Below are 23,035 nucleotides of genomic sequence, written 5' to 3' on the forward strand. Positions count from 1 at the left end.
GCAAACTTAGTTTTGTCTCGCTGAAAAAATACCTCTACTGTTTTAATTTTGAAGTACCTTTTGCTCATAACTTGCCCAATATGCATATGCACCTTAGTTTTACACCCAATTAAAAAGTGGTTTATTTGATTTAAAATAGTCTTGTTGCACACCATCTAGTTATGTCTATACTTTGGCGTTTTTAACTTTGATTCCACTACCACTAAAAAGCACAAGCAAAAAAGGATTTTTGGTTGCATTGTATGGATTTAGCAAATTTTTCGGTTAAATGATTTAGCAGGTTGCATACCAGACTTTGCAAAAAATATGACCCTTAGTTGTAGCCTTATTAAGAGGATATTGGATTTTATTGAGCCAAAAGTAAAACAACATGTGCTTAAAAGCACACAGGATCAGCTTGTCCTAATAACATATTTAACAAAAACTAGATTTTGTACCATTAATACAAGTTTCCCCTTACTCGGTGAAGTTTTCTGGCTTGAAAGAAGATAAAAAATATGTGTTCACAAGATTTAAAATAATGCATTTTATAAAGTAATTTTAATACAGCACACCTTTTTTGACAATGTGTGTATGCACTTTATTAAAAAACCTGATTATCCAAGGTGAAATGTTTGCATGGTTTGCAGAATTGAAATGTTTGCATGGTTTGCAGAGTTAAATAGTGTTGTTTCAATCTGAAGTGTTTTCCGTAAGTTCTGCTTTGCTGTGTTTGTTCTGGGATTGTTTGTTGTTCATCAAACAAATCAACCTTTTTTAAAGTATTACACTTCTAAACAGAATCCATTATTGGAAACCAATAAAATACATCCCAAAGTTGTTGATCCAAATTCCGATGATAAACATTCTGCTCTTGACAATCCCATGTCAACAGCCCCCATCCGGAATTCTACTAAACCAGAGTTAAATGGCCATGATGACGTTGTAGAGACAATTCCCTCAATTGTTACTCCTGTAGCAAATATTCCTACTGCAGATGATGTTGATGAGGAACCAGTTTATGCAGCTTACGAGGAAGATCCCTTAGTTGGCCTTCCCCCAAAAGATATCCAACCTGATAGTGCTAGTGGCACAATGCTTCCATTAGTTTTGATTGTAATTGGTGTTGTGATTACGATTGTTCTTGTTGGAGCTGTTGTCTCATCATTTCTTAAATCAAGTCTTTTATCGAGTGGTACTTCAGCTTCCCCACCATCTGTGCCGTCAGAAGAAATGCCTTTAAATAATGTACAAGTTCAGCGTACAGCTCAAATGGATTGGTGATTCACTTTAGTTATTTATGTACCACACTGATTTGTTGTAGCATGTAAATAGCCACTGAAACCATTAGGCGTTTCTAAATTTTTCAACACAATATTTATTATACACTAACTTTTACAATCCTAATTGTGTACCGTTTTTTATGGTTCGCTTGTTTTTAATTTGTTAAATTTGCCACTGAGGTACGTCTGTAACTGTTTCCATGTTAGATCGGTACAGTGTTTTTTTTTTTAATATATTTTACATGAATGAATAAGATAATGTTTTTGTAATCTTTACCAACTCCTTTATAAATATTTTGCTAAAAGATTTGGCCCTGTTTATTGTTACTGAATCATATTTTTTAAACACGCTTTACCCAGTGTTGATAAATGTTGATTTTTCACTACATATGACAGAGTAACTACCAATAAAAAAATTGTACATAGAGTAATGCACTATTTGCATTTTGTTTTGTCAAGCAAGAAAGAGAAAAAATCAGTTTTAGGTAGCAAGTATTTAACTGTTTGTTTGAATGAACATTGAGAATACCTAATTACCATAATAAATACTTTTGAAAATTTCATTTTTATTTTTTTATTGTTTTTTTATCAAATAATTAAAAACACCTTTGGTTATCACAATTAACAACATAATTTCAAATGTTTGCTTTCGGTAAATATGTCATCTTCTATTTCATTAAATAAAGAACACCTGTCTATATGTTTTTAATTGTGTAGAACCAGGCAAGCCTGTTCTTGAGAAATGGTAAAGTAGTTTTGGCACGAAATAATTTAGAGTTGGAAACTCGCTTATTTTATGCTGATGGCAAATCTCACATGATTCAATTTTCAACAAGTTCATCTGGGTAAGAATTCTTAAATTTTAAACTATCTATTACAAATATTATTTTGTTCTATTACCGAGTTCTGCCTTGAACTTGTTTTGGGAGGGGTTTCCAGTTAATTTCATTAAATATTTAGAAAATTTATTAAGGCAATTGTTTCACCTAAAACTGTGCACAAAATAGTGAACACGAACACATTACAATGCTTGCTGCTAACAACCCTAGTATTCCACATTGATTGTTGCTAATAAAGTTTAAATCACTGGTTTGGATGCCTTGGTAAACCAATGTTTAGTTTAGTTATGAAGGCATAGCTATGTTGCACAACAAAAAATGTTTAATCTGGTTATGACAGTAAACATGTCAATCAGATATTAATTTTGTCACATTGTGAACCCTGGTTTGCATTTGTCATTGTTCCCTTGTCACATTAAGTTAAGATGAAACTTAGTAAGTTTAAGAAAACAAACTGAAGACAAACCCTAATGGTGACGGTTTGGCAGCCGACAGCAAAAAGACATTACCAATGTTTAATTCCAGATTTTGTTGTATAATTCTGTGATGCTTAAAACAAGCCAAAACAGATGTTTATTTTGTCACAGTTTTGTGCTAAACGTTGACAACAGTGAAAACCTAATGAAAGAAGATTTAGAAGAAATAAGCATGCGAAAAAGACGTCAATTGGATATTCATTCTAATGTTAAACTATATATTGGTGGAGGAAATGATCTGTCCATGTTTCAGGGATGCATCAGTGATATTTATCTGCAGAAGTTAGTAAACGATTTACTTAAGCATTTCAAATGTTTTGACTGCTTTCGTGGTGTTAAACAGGGGTTCTGAAATTCTTGGCTATAACGTTAGTTTGGCACTATTTGTACAAATCGGTATAGGTCTGGTTTACCATGACAATAGCAACAGGCTTTGTACTGCCACACAAGCAAAATAGCACCCCTCCAAAAAGTTTTGCTTTTGAGTGCATTTACGAAAAAAATATATACATGTCTATGTAGATTGCAAGTTTTGGTACTAAAAATGACATTTTTACATCTAATATATCATTTTTGTTATATAATTTACAATCACTAGTGTTATAAACCAGTCATTTTGAAATGATTTAAGTTCGAGTTAAGTCATTTAAAAATAAGTTCAAGTCATTATTAGTACAAGTAAACTTTCAAGTCAAGCCTTTGACATAAAAATATAAAATTAAATCATTAAAATTGATAAACTCGTCCTTATATAAGCAATATTGCAACTAAAGAAAAGGTAACAGCAAGCAAATTGTTTACAGTCTAAAATAAATAACCCAAATTTATTAAACAAAATTTAATGAAAACACTTATTTTATATATTTAATGAAATTACTTTAGTTATTTGACACCATGATTCAAGTAGTGCAAGTAAGGCCAGGCTAAAAAAATACTAACCTGCCATAAGGTTTGAACTCACAACCTCCGGCCATACTGGGACACAGCCGCTTTACCAACTGAGCTTTACAGGCTTAGAGGGGAGCAGGGGTCGTCACTATACAGACCATGTTTTTAGACTAAAAGAAACATTGTATAGACATTAAATTAATGGAGTTTTTGATATCCAAGGTGTTCTTTAGCTAAATCTGTGTTTCTCAACCTCTTGGTAGCAACTCAAAATTGTGGGCTGTTGATTTGGTTGAATCGCAGACTGCAATATTTTTTTTAACAATCTTACAAAGTGTAAAATCACATGGTAGCCTAAAGCATAATTAAACTTAAAATCTGTGTAAATATATGGTCTTTCTAACTTCAACTTTCAATATGGTCTTTCTAACTTCAAGACAATCTTGAAAGGGCTTGAATCTTATTGGTGTAACATACCTATTATATTTGTGGGTAACGAGCCACTCTTAATCACAAAATGGATTATGTGAAAGGTCAAACAGCCTACAGGCAGCCTAAGGGGTTGATTCTTCCTATTTGCTGAAAAAAATTAAAATTGCGATTATTTATAGTTAATGAACATAAATGTTTATAATCTAAATTATTTTTTACATTCTAAAGCAGGGGCTGGTAAAATGATTTAGCAAACTTTTTAAAAGTACAAATGCAACTTTTTTGAAAGCACAAGGCGAATTACTGTTCTGTTCATTAGCTCCCTTTTGAGTTTCAACTCAATATATTTAATTGGTTTCCATAGCCATACTCAAAACTTGAAATGTTCATATACGGACTGCAACCCACTAGCTGAGCCCTGTTTAAAGGCTAAACAATAATTTGATGAATTTAATATTTTTTTCCTACCTTCAATAATATTTTTAATTAAATTTTACATAAAACATTATGTAGGACACGATTTGTGAAACAAGTTGAGTGCCCTTGGCAAGTTGGGTGCTATTTTTCTTTATGATAAAAATCTTTCTTGTTTTGCAGTGACCTGCTAGGCCTATCCACACTGTAAGGTATTATTAAATGGACGCCTTTTTTGTCAAATGTAGCCACTTTTTATATTCTTTGGATATTTTGCTCAGAATTACCTAGAGTTGTTACATCACAAATATCAATAATTGTGCTATGTTGAATAACAGCTTTAAGTAATCACTTTGCCAAAGAAAATCATTAGTAAATGGAAACCATAGCTACCAACAACATTTTGTATAACGTTTTGTATAATATCATGTTTATCAATTAAAACACTATTTTACATATAATACTGTCTGGACTCTTTATATTTGTGAAAAATACTGTAAAAAGTTACTTACAAAGTTTAAAAAACGCAAAATTAAAAAAAAATATTTAGTAAGGTTTTTGTTGTAAAAATGCACGGAGTTAGCTGTGCTAACTTCAGGGTTGGCCTTAAGCACTCGCCCGACTGGCGAGTGGCTACGGCGAGAAATTTAATTAGTTGGTGTAGGACGACTTGTGTTGGCGAGAAATTTAATTAGTTGGTGCAGGACGACTTGTGTTAAGCACGACTATTAAGCGAAATATTACTTAGCGCCAGTTATTTCCCTAAACACTAAGATGCAAATACCTTCAACACTACACAAATAATAAGGTTAATCAAAGTTACGTTCGAAGCTCGTAATAAAGACTCTTTGTCCCGTTTAAAAAAAATTAAAAAAAAAAAAAAAAAAAAAATTTGTTTACCGGCAAACAATCAAAGACGTCATTGCTGCAGTGGCAAATAGTTATAAGGTTTATCGTTTAACTTAAACATGGTTAATTTTTAAATGTTTAACCCAGTCATTGACGCCTTTGGAAAAGTTTATTGGACTTGAGATATACCCAGGATGTATTTATTTAATTGTTTTCTATTAGGAAATTAAGAGCAATTGGTGTAGTTTTTGGCAACAATACGTTTGAATGCTTTTTTTTTGGCAACAATACGTTCGAATTATAATAATATAAGCAGTGTTTTTTTATGTTTTAAGCCTTTTAAGGGACCGAAAATATAGCCTACTTGTGTAACTACAGCTAAGAATTAGCAATTGAATTAGCAATTAGTCTACGTAAGTATGTTTTTGCTACATAAGTATGTGTTTTTCTCTTAGCTTAAAAAACAACTGTTTGTGAATATTTTATATCGCAATTATGTTAAGGTATAAGTGGAAGCCATTGCGGACGCCCTTGGAAAATTGAAACGACCCACTATACGGCGTCGCGCAGCACATAACCTCCTGTGCATGTTTTTCGAATAAATCGTTTATAGTTGTAAATTTACAATTATTTTGACATTATTTGCTGTTAAACCAGTAACTATAGTGCTAGGCGAAATGTGGCGTTTCGTTTGTTGCGTTAAACAACCTGCGCTAAATGCATTCAAGCACAGAAAAAACAGAATACGAAAAAAGAGAGCGTGAGGATTTTTAGAAAAATGGAAAACAGGCAGGCCGTGGCTACTAAATTGTCAGTGTTCACTAAAAAACATTGTTTTATGGGTCATAAATTTGTTCATCTGTGCATGGAAATAAACGACCAGACTTTTATAAAAACTAATGTTTATGTATAAAAAACACAAGACAGAATAACGATAACCCAAGAAATGGCCGCGCTAGGACGGAAATTTGCAGACGGCGTGCCAACATGTTTGGCGAGTGTTATTTCATCCAAGCGAGTGGCGATGGATAGCCGCTCGCCCGACTGGCGAGTGTAAATTTTTGCTTAGGAACAACCCTGAACTTATTTGCTTTTTTCTTTTTTTGTCTGGTGTATCCCTGCATAAGAGAAGCGGTTGCCAAACTGGGCAGTTTCATAGGGTCCGCAAGGAGAATAAGTCTTTAAGTTTTTCATCATTAGGCTTTAGAGAATGTTTTTAAACATTAGTCTATGTTTTAAACATATCTGTCATCATTACTGTCTTTAGCTTTATTATTCAATCATGTAGCATATTTTTTATAAAGCATCTATTATGCTGTACTACATCAACGAATCGTTTCTATTAGTTAAAAAGTTGTTACATTAGAAAGAATTGTGACTGCACTAGTGTACTACAAGAAACATGGGTCAACTGACCCTTGAATATTTATAGGGCCGCGGAATATTAAAATAATTGCAACGGGTCCACCAGCAAAATTTTTAGAAAAGTTTGGGAACTGCTGATATAGAGCTTTTGTGTTAAAATTCAATTTAATTTATTTTATAGTGATCCGTTGTATCCAGCTTCTTTAATTGCTCAAATTAAATGTGGCAAATCAGGTACACAGTGTGTTGGATATCCTATTTTCAATGGATGTAATGTTGGCAACTTTTCAACTGTAGAAGATCTAAATGGCAAATATGGTGCTCTGCAGGAAGGTGCACATATTTTAGTTGGAGGTACATACAAATATGCTTGTTTGGTAGAAAGTAGGCCATATACCATTAGGACATCTCAAAAATTTTCTCACATCTATGCAAGTATTTTTTTAATTTAAATTGAACTGTGTTATGTTGCTATAAACAAGTGTCATATTTGCAACAGATGTTGAGTAATGTCTTTATTTTTAAAAGATACTTTGGAATAGACCGGGGTTTTGCCGCAAAGTCATTTCAATCAAATAACATCCCCTATCTGTACTAAAGTCAGGTATACATATACATCTGCTGATAATAAAAATTTCACTAACAAGAAAAAAAAACTTCACATACCTTTTGGTCTTATTGGAACACCAAGATGCCAAGTTGTGAAACAAGGCTATGGAGCTTGTTTTCTGATATATTTTTTCTCAAAAATTTAGGATATCAATTTGAACTATTTTTTTTATTTTATTCTTATTTTTAAGTGAGGAATATAGTGGCTTAGTGGACATGCCTGCTTTCTTTTTTACTGAAAAAAAAACAATGTTAATCCAATCCAAAGCAAACTTTTGTTCCGTTTTGTTAATCTCTTTTCTAATTTCAAACCAGTTCCGTTTTTTACCAACTCAAATCCAAAGTTGACAAATGTTTTCTGTGTTTTAACAAAATAAAATTGCGCTAATGCTTAAGTTAATAAAAAATCAATTAGACATTGAAAGTTAAACAGCCCTACTGAAATTACATAGTTTCTATGTAGTCATAGGCTAGTGCTGATGGGACTCAACACTTTAAACGGAACAACTTTTGCCAAACAAATTCAGTTTTAGGTGACTGGTAATATAATGGCTATAAAAAATGCTTTGAGTGCATTAAGTTGACCATCATCAGGGTTTATCCACAGGTTACATGTTGTATGACTAAATATTTAAAGTCAGTTTTTGATGTTACAAAAAATCTTTCTGTGCCACTGGTTTCTTGCAGCCCCTTTAATTATTTCTGGTAGTACAACTGTGTACTTCATTTTATTTATTACTTTAAGATGAAACACGAAGTGCCAACAGCCTAAGGCCTATTGAAGTACCCATTGGATTGATTGAAAGTGAAGGATTTTATGAGGAATGTAGTTTACCTTACAGACCAGTCACCACTGGATATCGATATGTTGGTATGGTATGGCAATAACATAAACTTATTTCATTGAATCAGTATAAGGTAGCATATACTCATCACTATTTTTTAAATATTATAAGTTGGGAACAGAAAGATAGACTGTTTTTCTTTTTTAATCTAGTTTTAAGGTTTTTTAGAATTAAATTTAGTTGTTTTGTTTTTTCCCATATAAAATAAAGTTTTGTTTATATCTAGATAATTACGAATAATGATGGTCCTAACACTGGTTAGGTCTAAACCTGTTAGTCTTTCAACACATAGAACAGCTGTAAAGAAACAAACTGGCCAAAAATTATTTAATAAAAATCGTGATTGCTTTAATATCCCATAAAATGCTAATTGTTAGGATGCATATGACTTTTTAGACCTCTTTTGGTGCAAGTCTTTTTCAAAGTAAAGTATTTTAAGTTGAGAGGACAACTAACTGTCATTCTTATTTTGTGTACATAAAGAAGTGCCAGTCAGGCAAAAAAGGAAAGCAGTAGCAATGTATATAATATTACAGATATGTACTAAGTTAAGCTATGCATGATAAAATTGTCTGATTCACTTGTTGCCATTCGCTAAGTTGTTTTTTTTGCATCTGAAATCTGCAGGTGTTTTATAAATTTTATAGTTTAGTTTTTAACTACTATTATGGCATTTTATACATATTTTTCGAAATATATATTTTTATGACATATAAGGGAATTCTTTCTGAACTTTTTAATGTGCTAACTTTAAAATTTATTAAAACTCTTCGCCACCCTTAACGTTTTGAAGCAAGAAACATAGCATCTCTCAGGTTAAAGTAAAGTACAGTTAAGAAGGGGTTGGTGTTTGCGTATTTTTCGGGACATTTGTATTTCAAAATATTTTTAATTGTTTTTTTACATTTGTATACCGAAAGTCAGAAAAGAACAATTTTCATAGGACTACTTGTGTAAGGTAGCTTTTAAAAGTAACATCGGTTAACCCCTTAAATGAGTTTTATCATATATAGGTGATGGATACTCAAAGTATTATGTTAAGCTATTTAATCCACACAATTGGAGATTTTCTCTTAGTATGAGGACAACAGAAAAAAAAGGATTGTTGTTCTTCATGTCTGATGGGAGGTATGCATGTTTAAGTGTGCAATTCAAATTTTACAATATAAAAAAAACAGTTAAATGTTTAATACTTGTAGATGCAATGAACACATCTCACTGTACCTGGTTAAAGGTAAATTGACATTTAGTGTGTTGTTTGATGAAGAGCGCTCTCGCTTAAAGTCGATTAATCGATATGATGATGGAGAATGGCATGAAGTAATAATTGAAAGGAAGGGAAATAAAACACAGTTGATGCTGGATGGAAGCATAGAAGGCATGGGCTTAATGTTTGCTGAATCGCAAACCTTCCCAGTCAATATGCCATTTTATGTTGGGGGTTTGCATGTGTGTATATTTTTAATTATTATTTTATATTTTATTGTGATATGAAAGCCTTCTGTAACAAACAAAAAACATGTTTAGATTTATCTTGACTCATAACACCAGATTGCAAGACTGCTATAAGAATTTATCAAATAAAAAATGTTCTACCTGGTACAAAAAAATAGTTTTATTAATTCCAATAACATTAATCCCTAAAACTACATATAAATCTGTGATTCCAAATTAAGGCTGTTCCAAAATTGATCGTGGCCAATCACATAAATCGCAAGCATCTGGCAGACTTTGCTGGCTGTATCAGGAACTTTCGGGTAAATAACCAGCTTGCAGACTCTCTTGGAACGGGTTCTGGGTTACGAATTAATGTTTCTCCCTGCTTTGATGGTGGAATTGAACCAGGTTTAATATTAAATTATTTGTCAAACTATGCAAAAATTTTATACCAGTGTAGTTTTTAAATGGAAAATCATAACACATTGTCGCATTAATTTATTGTGTTAAATTGTTGGGTTGTAATAAATACTTACATAATTGCGTTTTAAGGTATGTACATACCATATCAAGAGGAAGGATACCCAAGTGCTTACATGATTGGAATGAGATCTTACACACTTGGCACTGTCCAAGAAATTACAATGCAAATTAAACCAAGAATGAGAGATGGCCTCATTATTGCAATAGCAGGAACAACAGGTTTCATTTAATGCTATGTATTTCATTGATGTGTATTGTTGAAAGCATGATGAAATTAATGTTTTTATTAAATGATATATCATGTAGATATATTGTAATCTTAAAAACAATCACAAATATATTTTTGTAACTACTTTGTTTCATCGTTATAGGAGATTTCTTCAATGTTGCCATAATTGATGGTGATCTGACAGTACGATTAAGGCAAAGTGGTGAAACCCTATTTACTAGATACAGTGCTTATACCTATGGCAGCAGTTTGTGTGATGGTGCTTGGCACACTGTAAGAAGTAAGTTGTGTACAAACAATGTTGTATTAAGTGAGTTACATACTAAAAACAAAATTGATATAAATCTTTATGTTTAGTACATAAGGCTAAAAATGTGTTGGCTTTGATTGTGGATGAAAACCTGGTAATACCAGTTGAAGAAGGAGATCTTCAAAATCATTATTGCAACACTGATGGTCATTTGTATATTGGTGGAGTTCCAGGTAAAGTAGTTAAGACCATCCATAGCAAATTGTATTGCTAAAATATTGCTTAAGACTAAAAAAGCCTTTTCTGTAATATCATGCAACACGAGTGTTCCGTGAAGAGATGTCAGGTGTTCTGTGGGAAATTTGTCAATTTGGATAATGTTCTATGGAACACCAGTCAATAATGACTGGTTTAACACATTGGACGTATAGAGTAATTTTGTTTTATCAAAGTATTTATCAGGGATCGAATAACTTTTCCAGTTCAGGGAACCAGATTTTTTAGAACCTGGTTCAGTTCCGGTATTCAGAGAATTTAAACTCACAGGTTCACTTCCAGTTTAATAAAATTTGTTTCAAAACTGGTTTATAAAGTTCTGGTACTTGCCTAAACTTACACATTTCATAAATTTATTTATTTATAACTAGGGTTGGGTATTTGACCAGTCAAATAAAATCCGGTCAATTGACTGTTCAAATACTGGTCAAATAGGTCAAATAGGTCAAATACTATACGTACTATCAAAATGCAGTTGAAGTTAAAATACACCTTGATTTTAACTTTAAATAAATATAGGAACGTTTTGACTGGTTTGTAAAACAAAAACAATTATTTTTTTGACGATCAATGAGAATTTTATCAAAACCATGCCCATCTTGCAAGCAATACTTTAACAGTATTGTAGTAATGTTTGCCATTACTACTTACCACAGATCATGTGTTTGCACCAGGTAAACCCTACCATTTTATATTTGAATTCTTTAAAAAAGTTACAATCAAGATTATTGAAAACTCAAATCACAAAAAACCCTTTAAAAATTTACAACATTTGAATCCAATACTAGTATTTGACCGGTTAAATAAAGTGCCGTCAATTGACCGTATTTTTGACCGTATTTGACGGGTCAATTGACAGGCTTGCCAACCCTATTTATAACTAATGTATTGTAACTTTATTTAATCTAAAATTCGATGAAGTGGTAAATTTGAAGAAAATAATGACCTAAATGTTTTAATAAAATATCTAATCAATAAAAGGGCAACGTATATTTAATAGGCATGCTGCGTTTTTATTATATTTTCTCGCTGTTGTTGCGTATTTCACACTTTTACAGGAGTTACACGAGTTATTTCTCTAATACCCTTTTAAAGAATATCTATGATAAATATTTATATGGTTTAATATCTTTGCTAAAACATTTTTATTAACGTTTATTTTAAGCACTTTTTCATAGATCTTTTACCAAACACAAATTTTTGATATATTTTGCAAACCTCACTACATTTAAATACGGTATAACTGGACTCTTTAAAATAATAGTTGTGGCATCATGCTGGAGTGAGCCGCTTTTTGATAGGTTCAGGTCCAATTAGGCCCTAACTTCTTTCAAAATATTTGATTAAGTTCCATCTTGGCTTCTTGTAATTTTATGATAAACGTTTTGTGTTCGGACTATTATAAAATTTGGTTCCTTATTATGGTTATTATAAATTATTCACCAGGATGAATGTTCTATTGTGAATTGCTTCATTTATTGTGGTATATATTATAAAGATAGCTATAATAGGGTTGTAATTGCATGTGTGTGTTGCTCATTAGGTACAATACAGCACGAATATATTTTGTAAGCATCGTAACAGGCTGAGATATCACACAAAGAGAAACTGAAAGTAAATAAAGATTATTTTAATGCCTAATATAGTGTTCCGTGGCACAAAAAGGTTTAAACACACTGCTATACATAGTAATACTCAAAGAGTGTTTTTAATACTCTTTCAGAGTGGGAGACAGTCGATGGTTTGTTGACGAATGTGCAGTTTACTGGCTGTATCCGCATGCTCAGGTTTGATAATAACCCTATCAACCCAATGACTGCATTTTCTGTCCATGGAGATATTACCACTAATTCATGTCCATTGGCCTAAAATAAATTTGTATTAATAATGAATGTTATTCAATAAAATTATTATTTTGGAATTGTAAAATTCATCTTTTTTGCTTGTAACAATAAAATTGTTTAATTTCCAAATGAATCACTGCTTAACTATAAACTCACTAAAATTTTTATTGGTGTAAATATTTGCAACAATGAATCATATTTGCAGATCTTAAAATGCTTACCAAAGGGTATTTTCATCTTCCAATTAAAATTTTTGTTATTACAGTACAAGCAAATGTTTGTACAATATTATACAACTGCAGGTGAATAAATCAGTTCAATGTTTGGTATATCATAATTAAACATAATAACCACCGTAAGATATACATTGTACACCTATTGAAGTCTTTGTTTACGGTTAATCATTAAAAAAATATTGAACTGTTTACTTCAATGTGAAATAATTGTATTTCTTCAATCAAATCATCTCTCTTTTGTATAAGCGAAAACTGTAATTAAGAAATTCAATAAAATATAATATCTTGTCTTGTACATATTATATATAAAGAGACAAAATACCCTACATGTTGATCAGGTTAAATAGAATATTTACGTGGAGGGTTAAAAATTGAGACGTGAGAAAAAAGGCAACAAAATTTACTATTCTCAGTCAGACTCCTGAGCAAATAAAAAAAAAGTAATAATAAACTAGACAGGGTGTGCGATTTTTGTATATTTTGCTAGGGGGTTATAGCGCGGTTCTACTATATTATACCAGGGGGGGTATAGCGCAGTTCCACTATACTTTACCAGGGTGTTATTCCTTGGTTATTCTATATTCTTTCAACGGGTCTTATTTGTCAGTGTCCATATACTCCCAATGTTGTGCTTCCAGTTTCGGTGCTTTAGCAGGCAAAAGCGGATGTGGCCCGAAGTTGCGTGTTACAGGTTGGACATGGTGCACTTTTACAAGATTGATTGCCAGTGGTCTTAATATAAATTTGGCTGCGAAGCAAACCTATAACTTGTCTTTATAATTGAAAAATATTTGACAATTTTTTCTTGCACCCCTATACGCCTCTAATTGGGGACAAAAATCAATAGTGTGATGTGTTCGATTTAGTTCGTTACAGCTATCTACTCTAATCTAGCGGCATAAAACCTTCAATACAGAATTTGTTCATATCGCTTGCCTTATTCTGGCCGCGAAGTGGCTGGCTCCCTGCAGTGCTTTTTTTGTCCAGCGCGTGCAACATCCATTGTGCAAAGTGTCTCGTCTTAGTAATTAACTTATTGCTCTTACAAAACAACATATTTTACCGCCGCAAGTTTAAATAAAAAATCTGCCAGGCAGTGTACACCACTTTGTTTGCAATTTTTTTTCCATCAAAAAATCACTTTAATTTCTATATTTTTGGTTAATTATTTTCCCCCATGGGTTAATTATTTTGAGTTGAAGGTCAAAATTTTGCTGTGAAGCAACCTACAATTTGTCTTTATAATTGAAAACTATTTAACAATGTTTTCTTTAGTTTTTTAGACACCTCTAAACACAAAAATGGCCGAATTTTAATTTTGCCCCCCTAAAATACTCCCCTATTTTCAAGAGGTAAAATGTTTATTTTAACATCAGCTTTAAATGGTTCTCTAACATTTGTGAATTTTTCAGATTTTTATGTCATTTCCTTCTAGTGTAAATATATCATTGAAATTTCCTAAAGTGTTGTGCTGTTTGACCCCCCGGATAAACAGTTCAGGGCTAATGTTTAAAATTTTGTTACTTAGCATTGTATATGTCATGTATCCATCATCCATAAATATATCAGATTTTTTTTACATTTTTTCATCTCTGAAAAGTGCCCAAAACCAAAATTAACAAAAAATGACAGTTTAACCCCCCTAAAAACCACCCCTTAGAACCTAGGCAATTTTTTTTTTATTAGAAACAACTTTGGGAGGGTATTTAACAGTTGTGAAAATTTCATGTTCCAACTATGTTTTTTTCCTTGTCAAAAGTGAGCCATAAAAATTGACTGAAAAAAAAATAAATAAATAAAAAAAAAAAAAAACTAGACAGGGTGTGCGGTTTTTGCATATTTTTCCAGGGGGTATAGCGCGGTTCTACTATATTATATCAGGGGGTATGGTGCGGTTCTACTATATTATACCAGGGGGGTACAGCGCAGTTCTACTATACTTTACCAGGGTGTCATTCCTTAGTTATTCTATATTCTTTCAACGGGTCTTATTTGTCAGTGTCCATATACTCCCAATGTTGTGCTTCCAGTTTCGGTGCTTTAGCAGGCAAAAGCGGATGTGGCCCGAAGTTGCGTGGTATAGGTTGGACATGGTGCACTTTTACAAGAATGATTGTCAGTGGTCTTAATATAAATTTGGCTGCGAAGCAAACCTATAACTTGTCTTTATAATTAAAAAATATTTGACAATTTTTTCTTGCACCCCTGTACGCCTCTCATTGGGGACAAAAGTCAATAGTGTGACGTAATCGATTTAGTTCTTTACAGCTATATACTCTAACCTAGCGGCAGAAAACCTTTAATGCTGAATTTGTTCATATCACTTGCTTTATTCTGGCCGCGAAGCGTCTGGCTGCCTACTGTGCTTTTTTTGTCCAGCGCGTGCAACATTCATTGTGCGAAGTGGCTTGTCTCAGGGAAACTAAGCGCGTGCGACTTGCCTTTTAAAAAGAGGCTTCTCTTAGTAAATTAACTTATTGCTTTTACAAAACAACATATTTTACCGCCGCAGATTGAAATGAAAAATTGTGGAGGCAGTGTACACCACTCTGTTTCCAGTTTTTATTCTATGAATGAAATCACTTTAATTTCTATATTTTTGTTTAGTTGTTTTCCCCCATAGGTTAATTATTTTAAATTGAAGTTCAAAATTGGCCTGAGGAGCAATCTATAATTTGTCTTTGTAATTGAAAACTATTTAACAATGTTTTCTTTAGTTTTTTAGACACCTCTAAACACAAAAACGGCCGAATTTTAATTTTACCCCCCTAAATTACTCCCCTTTTTTTCAAGAGGTAAAATGTTTATTTTAACATCAGCTTTAAATGGTTCTCTAACATTTGTGAAATTTTCAGATGTTTATGTCATTTCCTTCTAGTGTAAATATATCATTAAAATTTCCTAAAGTGTTGTGCATTTTGACCCCCCAGATGAAAAGTTCAGGGGTAAGGTTTAAAATTTTGTTACTTAGCATTGTATATGTCATGTATCCATCATCCATAAATATATCAGATTTTTTTTACATTTTTTTATCTCTGAAAAGTGCTTAAAACCAAAATTAACAAAAAATGACAGTTTTGCCCCCCTAAAAACCACCCAAAAAAAAAAAAAAAAAAAAAAAAAAAAAAATAATTCGGACAAAAACAACATGTGTCTAAAAAAAATTTTTTTTTTTCGGGCCACATAATAATTCGGACAAAAACAACATGTGTCCAAAAAAAAATTTTTTTTTTCGGGCCACATAAAAATCGAGTCGTAATACATTTAGGAAGGGCGCTTAAAAATAAATTTTGGCAAACAAGTTGTAAGCTGTGTACTCCCAACAGCTGTTTGGCAGCACAATAACATCGTATAAACTGGCACCAGTCACAAAAACATATAGGCCTAGACCTAATGCGTTTAGTTTAAACTTTCAATTTAAAAAGGTGTTAATTCCGACACAACAGCCATAGTAGATTCTTGCCAAGTGCTCAACAATTATATTTTTTAGAGTTAATAAAATGTTATAAGAGAGTGCTATGGTAGACTGCCCATATCTCTATGGAACTGGAAGAATTCTAACCAGGGCTGCGGAGTCGGACTCTACAGCCTGTATTTCTCCAATTTACGTTACTAAAATAACGTGGATATTCAGCAATCCACTTATAGGTGTGTCCATCATGTGCGAAGCGGCTTGCTTTTTAAGTAATTAGGTCACGCGTTAATCTAATGCGAAACCAAAATCGAGCGAAAAACGCTGTTTTTCGTCTTTTGTTTGGTCGAGCGTAAACCCTGGATAGTTTTTTCTTTCGTTATTTGTTTAGGTTGATTGATTAGCAAGTGTGTATTATACGCAGTATGTTCCTCGTTGTTCGGTCTCTGCGCTAATATCCGATGTTGGTGTAACATCGACATTTGTTTACTGAAGCAGATTTTTTAAAGGAGGTATAATGCGAACTGTCTTGCTAGTTTCAAAGTACATTTTTAAGTTATGATAGTTAACGCAACATTATGCTCTTTAAGCATACTCTAAGACCACGTGCTAAGTGTACAATGGACACAACTTATTTCCCCTCAACCGCAGCTTGTAATTTAGCTGAGTTGGCACACAGCTCGGCGCAGATGTTGCACTAATCGTGGCATAATAACAACCGGTAAAAACGATCTTCGCTTAGTATTGCAGGTGGCGAAAGGCGTGCTTGTAATTTAGCGCTTAATGGAACTTGAAAACTGCGCTGCTGATAGTCGAATTATGTATGATTCTACCACAATTAATCACACATATTTCACGGTCTTGGTTTATTTTTTGTGCCTGAAATTCACGATTGCACACTGTGGTTTCGCAGCTGGCGCCTGACAGTATTGTCGACGACGCACGTGGTCGCTTTTGTTGGACGTATTATGGCTGTTTCCGATTAGTTTTTTTTATGACGTCTTGCAATCACCATTGTACGACGTCATACTGTCACTGTTTTATGACGTCATTATTCATTAACGTCAGACGAAAAATTGGGGAATTCCCTAAGTTGAAAGACCCCTTTTTGATTTTCTGGTTACGCCCCTGATTGCCCCCCCCCCCTGGACAATTTTCTGCGGGCGCCCCTGGGTGTGTCGTATAATTCATTCACTCACAATACATGGTTGGAAAATATTCCACCATATGTCATTTCGCCTTTACAATTTCCATTTGGCGGCCATATCAGTTTTAAAATTTGGTACTGCGCATGTTGGACTCGGGACTCGAGTAGTTTTACAAGGTCTTACTCGAGTCCCGAGTCCGACTCCAGCAAAAACAAACATGGCGAAAGCTCTACTCCAATATTTAAATTTTTATAATGATTTTATCAGTTCCATGTTGCGTTAGTTAATAAATCTGCTTGTATGTTGTCCTATATGCATAACATCAAAATTACACATGTTTAGACAAGTAGCCTAACTAAAGAAAAACGGTTCATAATTTTGCGAACTTTGAGGCTATACTTATGTAGCCTACAGTTTCTCGAATTTTTGGACAATATTTGCTACTTATTACGGTCAATTGGGGCTGTGTTTAGTCAGAACAGTATGACATGGTTGAAGAAGATCTAAGTTGTGCACCATGCCACCCTCTCCACAAAGTGTGTTTGCCAAATTAAACAACAAAACTACGAAAAAAACTTTGCGCTTTGCGCAAACTACGACCTGCTTTTTTTTGCGCATCACTAATTGGGGGGAACTCATACTTTATTGCGCCAATTTGTAATGTCATTTGCAGTATATAGCCTTTGCATTGTGTGTCATCACACCTTTTAAAACACGATTAACGATGTTTTATTTTTTATAACATGTCTGTCAAAATCAGCTCGATGTAAATGCAATATATCGAGCACGATCGAGCAGCTTTTGTGTGTCTCCCAAAATAAAGCTTAGCCAATACAAACCATATAAACGCATTTTTCGCGCTTCACGCCACAAAGAGTTAACTTTTCAATTTTTATGCTATCTGATTGATATGTATTTAAAAATACCGAAGTTATTTCATTATTATTATTTAATATCTAACGGGGGCGACAATTACTAAAGATGGGTATGGTAGAAAAAAGGATAAGTAGGCTACCACTGTTCTACAAGAAGTGGTACGTGTGGCAGTACAGGACGTCCAAGTGGTACGAGATTGGAAAAGGGTTGGGAACCCCTGCATATTATCAAAAAAGGAAATAAGATAATTGTAAAACACATTCGAAAAAAGACACACCAAATATAATTTGATGCATTTTTCAACATCACAGATACCGTAAGCAATTATCTAAAGCAGGAAAAACGAAGTTCAATCCAAACCTAATGCGATAACCCACGAATTCGTGGTAAATTCTGTTAATAAAATTGTAGGCCTATAGATTCTATAGAAGGCTAGGGTTGCCATAACTCAGGCTTTTCCTGACATGTCAAGGAATTTAGTGTTGAAATCTGCGTCAGGGAAAAATGACAAAATCTGCTTTTATGTTATTTTATATATGTCATGCTTAAATGGATTTAACCGTAACTGTATAAAATCACCCGATCCGTGCAGTTCTAAGAAAAATAGGTCGACGGCAATTAGTGCTTACGAAGGATAAAAATTTCTAACTTTTAGAATTTGAGGTCTTAAACCAGGGGTTCTTAAACTGGGGTCCATGAACTCCTTGGGGGTCCGTGAACTAGTTTTAGGGGGTCCATGAAACCCAATTAAAATATTAGTGTATATTTAAGAAGTACCGGTAATATATTTATCGAAGAAAAAAAACGGTTTTGCACTAAATGCATTAAGAGTCCATTTTACTTTTACATTTTTGGACCGGCAGATTTCAGCAGATTTATGAAGTCTATTTGTATTGTGACGTAAATTTATGACGACATTTTTGAAATTTTTGCCTACCGTGGTGGTCCACGCGAGACAAAAAAATTTTTTAGGGGTCCGCGTTAAAAAAAGTGCGCACATGGTCCTCCAAGGATACTCAAAAATGCCCAAATGTCCTCTTTTTTCGCATATCTCGAGTTAGTTGATTATACTTTCAACAAGACTTTTAGACGAGACGTTGCACTTATTTCCAAAACATACTGTCTTGACGGTAATTTTTTTTAAATAATTTTTTTTCATAATTTTAATGATATTTCGTGTAAACAATTTCACGATCTCGTTAAAAATTATCATTCCTTACTGGCAAAAGTTAAGTAACCGCAAAGTATTCAAGGCCTTAATCTGAAAAATAAATTTGATTTGTTGTTTTTGTGTCTGTTTAACTTTTGCTTTGATTTTGTAACTTTTGGCGGCAACTACCAAGGAAATGTAAAAACATCAAACTCAAACGTAACAATTTTAATTTCGTTTTACTTGCGGCAAAAATTTTTTCTCTAACTCAAATATTGTGTGTTGATTTAATAATTACGTAAACGCTTTAGGTCCCAATACATCAATGTATAACAATTCTATATACCCTGAGAAACTTATGCCCACCCGAGTTTCTGCCCTTGGATCGCAATTTAGAGCTTTTTTCTTAGCACTAATTTCTAACGGATCGGGTGATAAAATATATCGCCAATAAATGCGCAATATTGACAACAATATTTGTTAAAACCATAATTTGTTTAAATTTTACTACTGTTTATTAAATATCTCAAATATTCACAATCGCAGAGAGTAACTCAGGAGTGCAAATACTGTTCACTGTTTGCAATTACTGTTCATTGTTACGTCACACCACTTAAACGTAACATCATACAGGGGCGGATCTAGGGGGGGGGGCGATATGTCCATGGCCCCCCTAAACTAAAAATTATGTACATTTTTTTTACTTAATAGGCAGCTTATTTTCGCGGTTCCCTAGGTAGTATGGCCTATTTTCGCCAAAATAAGACATATTTTTAAGCTTTGTAGTGCTGTACGAGCTTATGGCGCAATATAATGAATATTTCAAAAAAATGGTAAAATTCGTTTCGCGCACTCGCGCAAAGCGGCGTTTTTCAGATTTGCAGAGACTCGACTATATAATAACTAACTTATATCTAAGTACAATTAAAAGCTTTTTTGTTGTTAATGCAAATCTGTATCAGAACCAGTCTGCCAATATACTTCATCCGGCCCGCCGCCTCTTTGACAAATTAGACACGAGTCCATTTTAAATACTTTTTGACTATTTTAAGTGTGTAAATGCAAAAAAATTTCGCGCTTCGCGCTAATGATCTTTATACTTCCAGTGTGTTACATCACGTTTTGATGCTCTTTTTGAACTAGATCAGCGCTTCTTTACTGTTGCGCCGTGGAAAGCTGCCAAGTGCGTCGCGGAAAAACGAAAAACGTATTCAAACATAATCGACAAATATTTTTTAACCATTTTTTTTTAAATGTAACAAAAACAAGAAAAAAAAGAAATACCGGTATACCAAAAAAATCGCGCTCGCTTCGCTCGCCAGGTCTGCCCCAAATGGTTAACAAACACTAAAATAGATTAACTATAAGATTTATCGCGTTTTCTCAAAGTAGTTTTATTAGGCTACATTTTTTAATAGTAGTAGGGGGATGGCGACGTGTGGACTCGAATTTTAAACCAAGTATACGCTTTTTTAGCGAATTTGCGCCGAGACTTTACTGCCTCCTTAAAAGTAATTATAAACACGTTTTTAAAGTGCAAAAAAATCCGAGGCCCACCTGATTCACAATTGTTATAAAGTTGTAATAACACAAAATCTCATTTAACATATGTTGTGCGGCCCGTAGAGACCTTTCTGAGTTTGGTTTTGGCCCGCGACTACTACACAAAGGTTGCCGAACCTTGTGTAAGGATTTGAATAACCTATCCAATGTTAGGATTAACTCTGCATAGAGTTTTCCTCATTTCAGCAACCTTATTTGGCAAAAACCAACTACAGTAATTTAAAAATTGAGAGAAGTGTCATGAAAGAACCGGGAACACACAATAAGACCTAAAAAGCAACAACACATAAAGCCCAAAAAACTATAAAACCATAGTATTAAGACAAAAGACATAATAAAGCCAAATACGCAGTAATATCCAGTACAGCATACGATCAAAATCGTCTGACTAAGACCTAAATCTGTCGGAATAAGGCCTAAATTCATCAGAATTAGTTCTAAATTCATCGGAATAAGACCTAAATATGTCGGAATAAGGCCTAAATTCATCAGAATTAGTTCTAAATTCATCGGAATAAGGCCTAAATTCAGCGGAATAAGGCCTAAATTCAACGGAATAAGGCCTAAATTCAACGGAATAAGGCCTAAATTCATCGGAATAAGACCTAAGTTCATCGGAATAAGGCCTAAATTCATCGAAAGAAGGCCTAAATGGCCAGAATAACGCCCGAACCTGTATGGGACGATCGGGGGCCATCGGTCTCGCATCGGCCGTTTTGGTGACTACGTTTGGACGCCCTAGTCTGACCGGCGCCGTCAGGGCGCCGCTGTTTCGGCACCGGATTTTTTGTCCTGTTTGGGGTTATTGGTGGGTAATGGGTGGGGTTAGAAAATGGGTTAGTGTTGAAACTTTTAGGGGAGTTAGTGATGTACTTAGGGGTGGGGTTTGGGGTTAGTTAAAGTGTTGTTTAGGCCTGATTTTGACCTTTTAGGTCTTATTCCGACGGATTTAGGACTTATTACGATTTAGACGGTACTAATACCATAGGTATTAGTGCTATTTTGGTCTTATTCCGAATTGTGTTTTATTCTGACGTTGGTGTTGTTCTTATCTTGGTCTTATGGCTGGAGTCCGAAAGAACCACAGCTGACCGCAGCAGACAACGCTATGGTATTATTTTGCATCACGAATCCTATTATTTAAAAATTGGACATTTGTCAATTTTTGCTTTGTTGCCATATCCTTGAACATGTTTAAACACAATTGCAGTTGCATATACAAGTTTATTGAGAATAATTGTTGCACGACTTCACGCTTTGTGAAGTCATCTTTAAAACTTTCACGATTCGCCCCCATAGACATTGATCTGCCGCGGGCCCCTGCCAACGCAGCCTTATAATATTCTTGCGCACTACAAAATATATTTGCGCAGTAGAAAATTTTCTTAAGGGAACACTGATCGTAACACTAATCAAGTGGTGTAGTAAGTTACTCATGTTTGGCTAGGTCGGCGGTCGCATATACGGGCGTTCGCAGAGTCGCATATACGGGCGAATTTCTCTACCGAACATACTGTGGCCATTATAAAGTGTTAGTGTTGCCTGCCAGTTATGACGTCATATCATCCCACCATTGTGACGTCACACTAACTTCGAATCGGAACTGAACCGAACAATTTAGAAGAACATGAACCTTATTAACCAAACCCGAACCTGTAAACAAAGGCGGTTCACTCCAGCATGACGCCACAACTTGCATTTTACAGAGTTAAGTTACGACATGTTCGAAATTTTATGACAAAAATATGAATATTGATTAAATAAAACGTTGATTTTTTATTTTTTAGATATTTCAATAATGAGTTGCTGTTTTTTTAATACGTCACGTAACTTAGCTTAAATGACTTACAATTCAAAGATTATTCTCTATAGTACATTTATTGACCCACATTTTTAGATTTAACTCAACTAGGCTATATTGTATACAAACCGGAACTCTATGAACCGGTTTTGAAACAACAATGGTCGAACCGGAACTTTTAAATTGCTCGAAACCGAGCCAGATTTCTAAAAAAAAATCCCTGCTTTTATGTACCGAATACGTGACGTATGCTTTTAAAATGAAAGTATTTCCAATTTAAGGCAAACTAACAAGTGTTTAATGTTACTTGACAAACAGTCTGTATTTTACACATTTACGTAACTCAAGTAA

At 33.7% G+C, this 23,035-nt stretch overlaps 1 protein-coding gene across 3 annotated transcripts in view; it reads left to right on the forward strand.

Moving 5' to 3' along the window:
- Positions 1-13,019, forward strand: part of LOC146136225 (laminin subunit alpha-5-like) — a 37,952-nt gene extending 24,933 nt beyond the window's left edge. For all 3 annotated transcript variants that reach the window (XM_083395030.1, XM_083395032.1, XM_083395031.1), the window contains 11 exons: positions 1,980-2,107; positions 2,689-2,859; positions 6,707-6,879; positions 7,880-8,005; positions 8,993-9,107; positions 9,179-9,428; positions 9,656-9,824; positions 9,969-10,118; positions 10,271-10,408; positions 10,486-10,611; positions 12,378-13,019. In XM_083395030.1, the coding sequence (XP_083251156.1) occupies positions 1,980-2,107; positions 2,689-2,859; positions 6,707-6,879; positions 7,880-8,005; positions 8,993-9,107; positions 9,179-9,428; positions 9,656-9,824; positions 9,969-10,118; positions 10,271-10,408; positions 10,486-10,611; positions 12,378-12,523 (1,692 nt within the window). In that variant the 3' untranslated portion in view covers positions 12,524-13,019. The remainder of the gene's footprint in view (positions 1-1,979; positions 2,108-2,688; positions 2,860-6,706; positions 6,880-7,879; positions 8,006-8,992; positions 9,108-9,178; positions 9,429-9,655; positions 9,825-9,968; positions 10,119-10,270; positions 10,409-10,485; positions 10,612-12,377) is intronic.
- The last annotated feature ends 10,016 nt before the right edge of the window (positions 13,020-23,035 follow it).

This window comes from Ascidiella aspersa, chromosome 8, assembly GCF_963924565.1.
Source record: "Ascidiella aspersa chromosome 8, kaAscAspe10.2, whole genome shotgun sequence".
Taxonomy (NCBI): domain Eukaryota; kingdom Metazoa; phylum Chordata; class Ascidiacea; order Phlebobranchia; family Ascidiidae; genus Ascidiella; species Ascidiella aspersa.